Here is an 11542-nt window from a genome sequence, read left to right as displayed (position 1 = left end):
AAATGTCCTTTTTTGTTACATTTATAACATTCCCCAACACAAAGTTTGATAGTGTGTGCAGTTTCCTCATATTGATAACATCTCCTTTTATCATATTGATTAAGAAAATGCCTGCTCAACCCACAAAAAAAAACCCTCTATGCTGGCTCTGGTATCTTAACAGTCCCCTGCTCTTTAATATTTCTGATGCTTGAAATTTGCATAATATTATTATTTCCAACGTTCAGTAAGACAATACATTCTCACCCCAGTCCATACACCTCTATTATCAATACTTTTAACAGTCAGAAAAACACTTTGACATTTTTCTTTCAAAAAACTTTCTAATGTATTCTTTCAGTGTCCATTCTGAACTGAGCAACTATCTTTTTAAGTATCTTTTGTTTTTGTGCAGTAAAAATAAAATTATTCCACGGAAAAAATTAGTCTTTAATTCACAACCCCTCAAAAAATCCAATTTTTTTCTCCAGATGCAAAAATTGCATCACAAAGAGTTTATTTCCCCAATAAATTGAATACCCTCACATCATGAAGGGATTCACATCCAGATCTAGTGAGGTCATTGTTCCCCTGTACTCTTCACTTATCAGACCAATGATCGAGTACAATGCCCCATTCGGGATGTATCTCGCCCGACATCTGCAGCAATTGGAGAGACCCCAAAAGTTTCTCACCAAAAGGATAAAGGGACTCCAAAATCTGTCATATGCTGCCAGATTGAAGAAACTCCAGCTCTATTCATTCGCATACCGTCTGCTCAGAGGTGACATGTGCCTGACATACAAGGCCATGTCCAACCCGGAATTAATGGACATGCTCCACCTCAAAAAATCCAAATCCACCAAAACCACTAGAGCAAGCGACTTAAACCTTAGCATGGATATAAATAGGATGTGCTGGAGGGATAGATTTATCACTCAGAGACTCCCTATGCTGTGGAATAGAGTCCCGGTCCATGTGAGGCAGAGCACCTCGCTGGCTCTGTTCAAGAGAAATCTTGACCTGTGGATGGGAGATTGTAGGTTTACCCCGGGAATCATCTCTGTGTCACTGCTGGACAGAGGCACAACAAACTAATGGGTACAGTATTTTTTCATATAAGGGGTGGCGTAAGCCACAAAAATTCAGGCTAGGCTTATAAATGCCTTGGGGCAGATAGCCTAGTATAAACCTATGAACCTATGAACCTATTTGGTTTATTTATATCTAAAGACATAATAACGGAGTCCCAAACTTTATATCTATTTAAGTTTCTTAGTCTTAGATTAAATTCTTATCAAAAATGTTCTTGTTTGATGTCTTTTTCTTCCTTCAATTTCCACCCCTTCAGTCACAATGTCAGCATGTCTCTTTTTTACACATATCCCTTCTCGTTTTTCTTCTTTCACTATCTATCTTCTTCTTGCCCCATTACACTCCAATCCTTGAATTTTGTCTGCAATAGCACCCCACAATCTAAACCATCTTCCTCCACCTCTTGCTATTATCAAGTTATGCGGCTTTCCATCCTGCAACCCTCCCAACTGCAGGGTTTTCACCTCAGCTTTTCCTAACACCATGTGGTTGTCACTCTCCAAAAATAAATTCTTTTGACATAAATCCTTCAAATCTGTTGCAGAATTTGTACAATCCTCTGTCTTCACATTCTCACCTTCTCCTCCAGCTTCCATGCTACTACACAAGTCACTTCTCCTAACTGCTATTGCTCTAGGAATGGGAGTTCCACTTTTTGCCATGAGTAGATGAGTAGGGGTTCTTTACTGAATATAACATCTTATATGCATTATTTGCATTATTTACAATATGTACATGATTCACAGTTGCTTACATCTTACATTAAATCATATAACGTCATACATTTTCATTATTTCAACTATTCTCCCACTCTTTTTTTCCACAACCAAAACATATATTTTTTCAAAATTTCTTCCAATATCCATTTCTCATTATATTTTATCTCATTGAATTGTTTATTCCATAATATTTATAAAACATAAAACATTTTATCAGTTATTTTTTCTTCATTTATTCCTTTATAAACATAATACCCATATTCTATCATGTTCATGTTTATATTTTCACAATTTTAGAATTATTGAATACACTAATTTCATATAATTTTCCCACAATTTTTTAACTCTCATACAATTCAAAAATACATGTTCCATCATCTAAATCTCTCCACAAGAGTTACATACCCTCTCCTGAACCTTTTTATAAGGCATATCGCCATATAAAATATTTGTATTCATACATTTTTCCTCCATATAACTCTTCTTTTTATTGCATTTCTTTTTTTTATCATGTAAGTTTTTCCATGGATAAATATAATAACATTCCCTCATTATATTTCATACCATTCTTTTTTCCACACTCCCTATTTTTAATTTCCATAGTTATATCTTATTGTGATAGTCTTTAACCTCATTATTGATACCATTCTTCAATCTTTCTCATAGCGTAAACTTTCTCAAGCTTCTTTATATTTGATCATTTACTATGTTCCTATTTTCTTCTTTTAAGCCCTTCATCACTTTATGCAGATTAAAATGAAGCTGCATGTACAATATGATTTATTAGTCCTAATCCTCCTCCTTTTTCCTAAGCATACAAAATTCCTATCCTCACAGAGTTTAATCTTGATCCACACATAAATGAAAATATAATCAATAACAGGTATTTTTCATACTTAGATGAGATTATATATACACTTGCCAAATTGGCAATCTTACCTAACAGAATATAATTTATTAAATAAACCTTTTTCTTGTATGATGATCTATATAACCACCAAAAAATACATGTTTTGTTCAGTTTTTGTATCAGTCTTTCTCATTGTGTTTCTTTCTTCATATTAGCCCCAAATGTTATTTCTGGAATATCTACCTCGTCATCATTAACATGAATACCTTATAACTCACCTAGTAATGAAAATCCTTTACTTTTGTCTTTGTTAATGCTTAAACCAAGTATATTCAAGTACTTATTTGATTTCTTAATTCCTTGCTCCATCCATTTCTTGCTTTTTTGTAATTTAAACTATATCATCTGCATAAGTAAGAATAACTGGCACACAAATTCCCTCTATTATCCTATACCTTGCTATTATCTGTTCATTGTGTTTACAATCACATTCATTACTAATGCAATTAAGATGTTTCATGCTGGACAACCTTGTCTTATGTCACATTCTAATCTTATTTATTTACTTAACATTCCATTTAATATTATTTTAACATTATTATTCTCATATACTGATCTTATAACTTTTATAACTTTTATTATTTTTTGCTTACATTGTAGTCTGTAAATACACACCATAATTCCTCATATTGGATTCTATCAAATGCTTTGTTTGCATCTCCAACCAATACTTTAAGTTTCTACTTTTTTACTTATAATATGATTTACCTGTCTTAACACCAATAATAAATTCTGACTTCCTTTCCTTTTTTAAAAAAATCATAGGTTCCATCAGTTTATCCACACCTTTTCCTAATCTTTTCCCTATTATTCTATAAATATTTTATAATCTGTATTGTTTAATGCTATTGGTCTCCAGTTCCTAATAATTAAATTCCTCCCTTTCTTCCATATAAATGTCATGGCCCCCATACATATTTCATTTTCATTTCCCTTTTTCTAACCACTCATTCAAAACCTTTACAAAATATATTTTTGCCAATGGTTACATATTATAGTACATATGATATTCAATTCCATCTAATCCTGTTGCCTTTTCCATATCCAGGTCTTTTAAGGTTTCAGCAAGTTCTCCAATACTTATATTTTTTGATAAGCTCATTTTTCTCTGTACTTAACTAATTTAATTCCCATATTTGTCTCTCATTTATCTCTGTCTTCTGCATTTTATATACTGTTCGATTACCTCATTTTTTTGTGTGTATGTATTCACTTTTTCTCCTTCACTGGTTTCCAATTCTTTTATTACCCTCTTATTTTCTCTCACCAATGTACTCAAATATGAAGCTACATCTTTTTTTCCCTTGTAAAAAGTATTTTTCCTTATATAATATTTTCTTAATCTTCTCTTCACTCATTTCATAGATTTCATTCTCCTTCCATAAAAAAGTTTTTATTATCCCTTAATATTACTCTGAATACTGTTTGACTTAATAACCTATATTTTTTTTTCTCTTTTCATCGTTCAACATTCTAAAAAACACTTATTATACTTCCATTTAAAACTTAACCACAAATCGGTCCAACTTTGATAAAATATTCTCATTTCTACATGATCTTCTCATAACTGGTCAATTCCTTTTCTCTCTTCTTCATTTGAATCCTTTTTATTCAATCTTTTAATACCTTTACCTATCCTCGTGTATTCTTTGTTTTCTTTTACTTCTACCCATACAGCCAAATGCTCTGAAAAACTTGTTTCCTTTGTTCCTTTTTTATAATTTTCAAAGTATCAGATATTATAAAATAATCAATTTCTGTCTTAATCTCATTTCTTCTATATGTATAATGTATATTATCCCATATATATATATATATATATATATATATATATATATATATATATAACTTTCCACTTTTAATTATTTCATAAACCGTTTTAACATCATTCCCTTCTTTCTTTTCCTGAAATTACAATTAAAATTTCCTACCAATATTATTTCCATAGTTACTCCTGCATAATGTAAGACTTTTTGAACATATGTACATATTGTAATAAGTTGTATACACCTTTCTTATACCTTATAATTATATCTAATACTGTTATTCCACCTAACTACTTAAAGTATAATCTAAGATCTTAACTGTTTCATTGCATAATACAGTAATCCTTGAACATCTATCTCTTCCTATGTTCCATACAATGTTCCCAACCCATGAGTTTTCCATGTGCTTCCTTTCATCTTCCATTAAGGTTCTTGTATCTTCTAGGGTAATTATGTGCATGTCAAGTAACATGCATCATTGCAATACACCTAATCTTCTTTTAACACTTTTTATACTATTAATGTTTATTGATAACACTCTCAGGTTCTCATCTTACCCCTTATCTTTCATTTTATTTTCTTTTATAATCACACTTTTATTTTTATTTTTCTGTCTTTCACTCTTCTCCCTAATGAATTTCTTTTAGGTCTTATTATTTCCCAGTTACTGTCTTCCTCTTCATTAGTTTCTAGTACTAATTCCTCGCCTTCATCATTTTCATTCTCTTTATATTCTTTTATTTTCTTTTTATATATTTTTTTGTTTTTCATGGTTAACATTTTCTGCAACATTATGGACATATATTTGTGTCTGCTCTTTTTGCTCAACCTGTAATTGTTCATCATAGTTAACTGAGTCATGTCCCATTTTCCCATTTTCCACATTTTTACACATCAATTCACATTTCTTTGTTTCATGTCCCACTTTTTCCATAAACAAAACATTTTCTCTTATCACATTTGCTTATTAAATGATCATTCTTTCCACAAAAAGAAAACAAGTTTTTGTCTGTCCATCATATCTTACATAAAGTTTTAAAACAGTCTTTTAATACGTCCTTATCCATCTCCGTTCAAAATTGTGCAGTAATTCTTTTTTTGCTCTCTCACTCTCTCTCTCTCTCTCTCTCTCTCTCTCTCTCTCTCTATTAAAAGTTTGCACTATGGCACTATGTAAGAGTTCCATGGACTACAGTCTTTCTTTCTTTTGAACCTCTCTGAGAAATTCTCCATATATTGACCAGCTTCAAATATGTCACAAAAAGTCTCGTTATTCAGACAAATAAAAGCTCTTACTTCATTAGGCGGTTTTCCCAAGGCTGCAATAACTGTGTCCCATACTTTATATTTTTCAAGTTCTGTTTCTTTCTTACTGCTGAGATGTACAATGTACTTCTTTTTCACAACCTCTCTTCCACCCTCTTCCTCTCTTATTTGTTTTTTGACTTCTTTCAGTGTTATTGCATATGATTTTTTATCTTCTGTGGTTTCTTTCACTTCCATCTCCTTTATTTTATCCATAATATCTCCCCAAGATGCTACCACTTTTTGTTTTACTCTGCAAAATCATTTCCTTAAGATAATCATGCTGCAACCCTCCCAAATATAGGGCTGTAACAACACATTCTTGTGTTGCAGCCTCTGAATCAAAGAGGTTGTGTTGAAATAGATCCTCCAAATCCTCTACACATCCAACTTTTCGGGTCTATATTAGAACATCGAAGTTTCAGAACTTCGAATGTTCTAATATTGACCCCTAGTAACCAAAAACTGATAACATCAAAAATTCAGAACAGTGAATTTTTTCCTAGGGAAAAATTTTGCTGTTCCAAAACACATACACACAACAGAATCACACCAAAATTGAAATGAGACATTCACACCAAACAAACAGAAATCCGCACACATACACCTAAAATCTTAGATCTAACCCTACACTAAACTGTACCCTAAGGTCCGTCACTATCGCACACACACAAACTTCACCCGTGCCCTAACCTTAACTCACCTACCCTCCCCTAACCCTCACGTCCACACAATCGCACACTTACCTGAACCTGACCCGTAACTTTCCACCACAGTGCTGAAAATAGCGAAGTGACAGGAATGGATTGAAACTTCACTATTTTCAGCTTTCGCTTATTAGGGATCGATATTAGAACATTTGAAGTTCTGAAACTTTGATGTTCTAATATAGACCCCAACTTTTCAACTGCTTTTTAAAAGGCTCAATTGTCTTTTCTACTCATCTAATACACCATCATTTCCTCCAAATGCCTCTGTAACTTCCAACTCCTTCTCTAATATAAACAATCCTCTGCTGACAGACTGTCAGTGTTCACTTCTGCAACATCTCTCTTTCAAACTCTCATACTTAACGCTGTATAACAGCCTGAAATTCGGTATAGCAGTAACAACAGAACCAAACAATAGGTAGCTAGACCAAAGTGCTATGCGGTCTTGAGACGCCTATAAATCTTCACAACTGGTAACACAACAACTTAAGCTGAAAGTCCAATAATTGCTGTAAGATGTTTAATAAAATATCAAAACACACCAACGATACAACTCCAATTCAGTTAAGTGCTTTCACCCGCACATATACGGGCTTCATCAGAACTCTGATATTTTATTAAACATCTTACAGCAATTATTGGACTTTCAGCTTAAGTTGTTGTGTTGCCAGTTGTGAAGATTTATTGGCATCTCAAGACTGCGTAGCACTTTGGTCTAGCTACCTATTGTTAAACTCTCATACTTGTTTTCAACAGCTTCCTGCTTCTCTTGGCCACCATTGTGCCTAGAATAGAAGACAGGAAGACAGGAAGTGCAGCTGTAAACAGTGTCCATGTATGCTAATGGAGTAGGGAAAGTTCCTGGTCAAATTTCTTTTGTCATAATAACTTCAACTTGGGCCTCTCCAGAAAAAAGATTACTAGTCTAATAAGACTAACTCAGTCAAAAAGGGGTAAAAAGAAAATAATTAAATATGAGAGTTACAGAAATACATGCTGACCAAAGGTCATGCTGGTTAGGGGTTAAGATGCAATCTTTTTAACATAGTTAACAGTGTAAAGATGATATTTTGAGAGTTTTCTGTAGAATACAAAGCACTGATATCTGTCAAAAGTCTTTGGTGTTTTTGAGCTTTGATAGTTTGAGTGTGAATGTGACTGTAGCTTGTTTCCATTTGGATAGCCTAAATAGTGGGAAGGTACAAATTACATAGGTATTTAATTGGGATATAATGTGATCACTACATAATGGAATAAAAACAAAGGAAAAAGTCTACTACTGATGGGCATTTTCTGAAAGAATTTGCTTAATGTTATTTCTTATGTAATTTGCTGTTATTCTTTTGAAGTGCAATGGGGATATGGGGGTAATTCAAGAGGGGTTATGGATGTGTCTATATGGGGAGTGCAGAATTCTGTAAAAAAAGACATTATTCAGAACTTAGCCTGAGATAGTGCCTACAGAATTACTTGTAGTTGCTTTTTGCTGTATTCTGCCTATTGTATTATTCACTCGATTTCAAGTTTGTCTTTGATTGATCTTGATGAGTGTTTTATGTTTGTTTGTTTTTTTTTTTTTTTTTTTGGTTTGGTTTGGTGAGAGTGTCTTTTGTGTCTCTGGTGATTTTCTTGGAACTGTTTTGGAGTTGTATGAACCTGTTTTGATTTTCTGGAGTTGATGCTTGTTACATGGCTTCCATGCTGTAATACTTCATTTGTATGGAGATTTTAGTTCAGATGTATGCAGTTGACTATTGTTTTTGTACAGTGTGGAAGAGATTGCTAAAACTAGGAGAAAGGACTTAAACACCAGAGATTGCATTTGGGAAGTCTGTAATGAGTAGCTCTATAAAAGAGTGATTCCTGAAAGGAAGATAGGCCTAGTGGGTTCTATATTAAACTGAATTATTTTGAGGATGACTAGTATGTCATCTATAAAATGTTTAATGAAACTTTGAAGGATTAGATTAACATTCTCAAGAATTATGACATCCTTCATGTATTTAGTGGTTATAAGGGGTTGATACATTTGACTCTGGTGAGGAATGATGGCATTTAATTTTAAGGATAGCCAGATGATGTTATGGTCACCAGTATGACTGTATTGGCTTAAGAAAGATATTGGAATGTTATTTTTGATTAATATGAGTGTACCTCCTCCATTTGTTGATATGGGTCTGGGGATAAATATGCAGTTGTGGTTATGGAAGTAGTGGCTTAGATATAAACTGGAGACATTAACATAAGATTCAGTAACTCCTATTATGTCTGGGTTGTGGATACTTAAGAACCTTCTTATTTGTTCATGGTTGTTAAGACTGTGGTCTACACTGAGTAGTGATATTGTAAGTTTTTGGGTTATGTGGATACTGTGCTGTGGTAGTTGTATGTTGTGCTTTGGTGTGAACCTGGGTTAGGTTCTATATAGCTTTTTTGATATAACTTCATAAGAGAGATATGCAGAGTAAAGGGTTTATCCTTGTGCAGAATTTAAGGAATTAAACTCCACGTAAATTGTAAGGGTATTTTCTGTTTGCTTTATTTTTTTAGGTGTGAAGAATATGCTGGGAGTGTTTGTTGCCTCTAGGATGTGGACGTAGTAGTGGATAGTGGGGTGCCCGGTGGCAGATTCACATAAATAGAATATAAATTGGTGGTTTGATGCTACTTGAAGTGGTTGATATGGCTGCGGTAGTTAGAATATTGAGGTTGTTTTGCTGAAGTCAGTGGGAGTATTGTTGTACTGCTAATAAGCAATAATTACTTTACTGTGTTACTTCTATAATCAACTAAATTCATTAAGAGACATTAGTACTACTTTCAGCATTACTTATATTAAAGAAGGCTAAAGCTGACATTACATTTAGCTAGAGGTAATGATCGCTGTAGATGTTTAGCAATACTGTTATTGAGTGTTACTTGGTTTGTATGAAAGATCTTTATTCGTATTTAGTCTACTGTCATTAACACAATTTTATACTTTGTCTCAGTGCATAGTCATTTTACATAGTCTTGTATTGCACATAGTGGAACTTTTCTCCCCCAGCTTCTGCTGAAAAGGGTTTTTTCTGCAGTCATATTACCCAAGTAAATGCAAGCAAATAAATGAATATTGATAAAACTACATAAAACATCATCTTCCTTGTGCAACTTCAAGCTTCCTCTAAGGAGCATGTGCCAGGGAACCATATTCATATATATCTATTAACATTTGATCTACAGTCTACATTAAGTCACTACAATAAATTTGCTAAAGCAGATTTTGCCAATTGCAATTGCTAACTTTACTGATGCTACATAGTTAAGAATATGCCTGCCTGAGTCTTCTGTGTGACAATAGTGGATTTACCGGAACGATCACCATTAGAAGGGAGTAGTTCCTTTATAAATCTCCTGTATGACCATCATTTTTCTCTCATTTATTCTGCTAGTATTTCTTCTCTTGGCTACACCATACAGATGAATGTAAGATGCTATCTAAATGGAAAATGAAAATTATAAAAATACATCTATGTGCAGACAGGTCTAATGAACAATGATTTCAGTTCATTTTAAATAATTACACCTGGTATCAAAAATAATAACTATTTTGCATTTTGATGAACTAATCTTCAACTAACTGACCACCACATCTAATTTCCGCAAAGATGCCAAAATGATTTCTTCCAGGCTGAGTGTGAAAAAGGTCCAATGAGATAATTTCTCTACCCCTGAAAACAAATACAAATAAATACATAAATAACCAGATGACAATGCAGGAGTCAGGAACTCTGTGTGAAAACATATACTTCTTTCTGTAATTTTTAAGATGTCTGAGTATAACTGCACACACCACACACACACACACACACACACACACACACACACACACACACACACACACACACACACACACACGCACGTGGTTCTTTAGTATTATGATCTCTGTGTCACACTACCCATATTGTCCACTGTACAGTCTAAATCACAAACAAGTCTTAATCATCTCCTAATATGGACTGCTGATCTGAAGCCATGTACCACTCTAAAACGAAAGGCTTAACAGGAGCAATGTTTAACCATATGTTGCACTACACTTTTGACATGTCTGCTATTCTCATATAAAAATATTTATATGGTAAGCTGGAACTCAGTGAGACCAGTTTCTGAAAGATCATTCACCCTACTGAACTACATTTGAATAGCCCTGCACTTACCGCTAGCACATAGATGACAGCAAGGGCAGCTGACCATGAAGTGCAAGACTGGTAAGGTCATTTGGGCAGAAAGTCCATCAAGCCTTAAAATTCAAACACTAAGAGTGGGAAGATCTAGCTCAGGATTCAGTAGGAATTGTTAAGCAATAGCAAAATATCCAAACATAAACCATATGTGTGTATGTCCAAAACAAACACAGGCACAGTCTCACATCTTTTGATGCTTATACAGGACAGAAATGTCTGGCTAGTGTAACCAAAAATCAAATTGGGCACCATTGTTCCTGCTAGATTCTGATAACTATGTACATATATGACACATCCATCTCAGGACTACAGAACAGATATGTGTCCGAGCCAGGTATGGAAATAGAGGGCATAAGGAAAGTTGGTGGTGGAATGCAGAAGTCCAGGAAATCATCAAAAGAAAGAAGGAGTGGGGGCGTGGCCAAGGATGAACACAGGATAGCAGCAGATTTCTTCAGCTCCACCAACATTACTACACTGACAGGAAATAATTACTTTAAAATTCAACTAATGTAATAATTTTCTTTCTAAAAACGTTTGGAATACTAGTATCTTGAATAATATCTAAAAAAGAAAGAAAATTTAAATAATTTTCCTGTCAGAAATCTTCTTGGAAATTTCTCTTTCATCACCTCTGTTCAGAATGAGTTCCAGTAAGGCTAACAGTCAGGATTCCAGCATCAAGAAAGAGCTTCAGTCTTTACTATTAACTATTCAGCAACTAACAACTAAAATGGACAGACTGGATATTAAAATTGATAACTTTATAGAAAAAAACACAAAACAAATGGATTTGTTACATCAAGACTTACAACATCAGAAAGCCCAGATTACA

At 33.7% G+C, this 11542-nt stretch overlaps 1 protein-coding gene across 1 annotated transcript in view; it reads right to left on the bottom strand.

Annotated features, from left to right (window-relative positions):
- The window catches only part of LOC122790581 (extracellular calcium-sensing receptor-like), a 497373-nt gene that overhangs the window by 411620 nt on the left and 74211 nt on the right, over nt 1–11542 (bottom strand). Inside the window, exon 2 of the mRNA XM_044058106.1 lies at nt 5766–6027. Coding sequence (XP_043914041.1) covers nt 5766–6027 — 262 coding nt within the window. The remainder of the gene's footprint in view (nt 1–5765; nt 6028–11542) is intronic.

This window comes from Protopterus annectens, chromosome 16.part0 (assembly GCF_019279795.1).
Source record: "Protopterus annectens isolate FY-2018-M chromosome 16.part0, PAN1.0, whole genome shotgun sequence".
NCBI lineage: Eukaryota > Metazoa > Chordata > Ceratodontiformes > Protopteridae > Protopterus > Protopterus annectens.
The sequence above is the reverse complement of the archived record's forward strand: the minus strand, read 5'-3'. Positions and strand labels throughout refer to the sequence as shown.